The sequence below is a fragment of the Papilio machaon genome, chromosome 25, assembly GCF_912999745.1.
Source record: "Papilio machaon chromosome 25, ilPapMach1.1, whole genome shotgun sequence".
Taxonomy (NCBI): Eukaryota; Metazoa; Arthropoda; class Insecta; order Lepidoptera; family Papilionidae; genus Papilio; species Papilio machaon.
Genome location: NC_060010.1, coordinates 71367 through 74021, shown reverse-complemented (window position 1 = coordinate 74021; position 2655 = coordinate 71367). Strand labels below are relative to the sequence as shown.

The 2655-nt window shown below is 53.3% G+C and overlaps 1 protein-coding gene across 1 annotated transcript; it reads right to left on the bottom strand.

The window, feature by feature from the left end:
* Positions 1-976: 976 nt before the first annotated feature.
* Positions 977-2379, bottom strand: LOC106710491 (actin, muscle). The gene has a single exon (XM_014502564.2). It carries the CDS (start codon positions 2300-2302, stop codon positions 1172-1174), a length of 1131 nt encoding a protein of 376 aa, XP_014358050.1. The 5' UTR covers positions 2303-2379; the 3' UTR covers positions 977-1171.
* Between the last annotated feature and the right edge of the window lie 276 nt (positions 2380-2655).

Here is a 2655-nt window from a genome sequence, read left to right as displayed (position 1 = left end):
CGCCCGGCGCCGCGCTGCGCCTGCGCAATACAGAAATAGACCCCCGCCAACACTGACCGATGAAACTTAAGCTTACAACTAACCATCTGTAAAGTTAAAAATACATTCCACTATTTCTGTTAATTTATTTGTCGTCGCACTAAACACCTCCAAAGTAAAATGATGAGTTCAATATTATGTCAGAAGTCGCGTGCGCTCGCCCGCGCCGCGAATAACTCAAAGTGAGATTTGGTTATTGATGCCGTAACATTGTCAAATGCTCGTTAGTTGTATGTACGCGATGTGAGGCCGCTCCGACTCTCCGGGAGTGCGCGGCATAAATAGCTGTAGTGGAGCTGAAGCATCGGCTTCTTCGGCATGGCCCGCCTTCGATATTTACGGAAACGTCTGGCACACGTGAAATCGTATCTTATCACGTGTGAGCAGGGCTTACATTCGGCCGGCGACCGCGGCCGTTAGCCGTGACGATAAAATTAGAAAATGCCTGAGACGCGGGAGCTGTCTTTACTATTTATGGTAGTGGATGCGGGCGGCTATTCTAGCTCATGTGGGGTTCCCCCCCCCTCTCCGCTCCCCGTCTGATCCTCTCCTGTTGTAGCTCACAGTTAGGGAACTATTTGTGTTTCTAACTGTGTACATGTTTTTACAAAACTACGTTGTATTTTTAATTTGCCAAGTTAATTTATAACATTTGACCTACTTTTAATCGTGTACGTGTATCTTTGTGTGAAGTATGTGTGTGAGTGTGTGAGTGTGGCTTCACTTTTGGAGTAGGGCAAGTGTTCCGCGAAGAAAGGATCCAGGGTAGGGGATGTCAATCAAAAACAAAAGTCAACGATTGTATAAAAGAAATGATGTAATTAAAATAAATAAATTAACCGTTTATTTATTAATTACATTTTGGCTCGAGATCCATAACGATCCCATGTATAATAAAAATAAAAAAGAAAATTAAATTTATATAAATTTTACAATAAATTACATTACGATAGATGGCGTTATATTAGATGTTCAGTTCTGTCAGGTATCACTACGTACAACGTACAAATGCTGTAGTCCCGCCTCCCACCGGTGGGAAGGGGACGGGACGCGAGCACCACACCACACAGCACTCGCTCACGCGGCGGCGGCTGCGGGGGGCCGCGGGGCCGCGCGAGGGTCAACGAGATGCTTAGAAGCACTTGCGGTGGACGATGCCGGGGCCGGACTCGTCGTACTCCTCCTTGGAGATCCACATCTGTTGGAAGGTGGACAGGGAGGCCAGGATGGAACCACCGATCCATACGGAGTATTTCCTCTCGGGGGGAGCGATGATCTTGATCTTGATGGTGGAGGGCGCGAGGGCGGTGATCTCCTTCTGCATCCTGTCGGCGATACCGGGGTACATGGTGGTACCACCGGACATGACGGTGTTGGCGTACAGGTCCTTACGGATGTCAACGTCGCACTTCATGATGGAGTTGTATACGGTTTCGTGGATACCGCACGATTCCATACCCAAGAAGGAAGGCTGGAACAGGGCTTCTGGGCAACGGAACCTCTCGTTACCGATGGTGATGACCTGACCGTCGGGAAGCTCGTACGACTTCTCGAGGGAGGTGGAGGCGGCGGCGGTGGCCATCTCCTGCTCGAAGTCCAGGGCGACATAGCAGAGCTTCTCCTTGATGTCACGCACGATTTCCCTCTCAGCGGTGGTGGTGAACGAGTAGCCCCTCTCGGTGAGGATCTTCATGAGGTAGTCGGTCAAGTCGCGACCAGCCAAGTCCAGACGGAGGATGGCGTGGGGAAGGGCATAACCTTCGTAGATGGGGACGGTGTGGGAGACACCGTCACCGGAGTCCAGGACGATACCGGTGGTACGACCAGAGGCGTACAGGGAGAGCACGGCCTGGATGGCGACGTACATGGCGGGCGAGTTGAAGGTCTCAAACATGATCTGGGTCATCTTTTCCCTGTTGGCCTTGGGGTTGAGGGGAGCCTCGGTGAGCAGGACTGGGTGCTCCTCGGGGGCGACGCGCAGCTCGTTGTAGAAGGTGTGGTGCCAGATCTTCTCCATGTCATCCCAGTTGGTGATGATGCCATGTTCGATGGGGTACTTCAGGGTGAGGATACCTCTCTTGCTCTGGGCCTCGTCACCTACGTAGGAGTCTTTCTGGCCCATACCGACCATGACACCCTGGTGGCGCGGGCGACCGACGATGGACGGGAAGACGGCGCGGGGTGCGTCGTCACCGGCAAAGCCGGCCTTGCACATGCCGGAGCCATTGTCCACTACGAGCGCAGCAACATCGTCGTCACACATGTTTGCGGTTTGTGTTCGTGTGTTTGGACGCGCTGGAAGTTGACTCTACGGCAGCGAGACTGCGAGTGCGGCGGAGAGCGGAGCGCGAGGTTTATATACTTGCGCGCGCGGCGGCGAGGCGCGCCATACATGGCGTGGCGACCCCGCGCCCGGGAGCGCCGCCGCCCGCCTAGCGCGCCGCCCGTCTTTACTAAATTCACTTACATGAGGTCCTAGGGTCCTTGTAGCCGTCCCGATCGAAGCCTCCACAATCAAGTAAAGAAAAATGTTACTGATACTTATAAATAAACGCATCGCTATGTCCTATTTCAGACGGCGCGCGGCCGTCGCTGCGCTGGACTTGTATAGCGCGT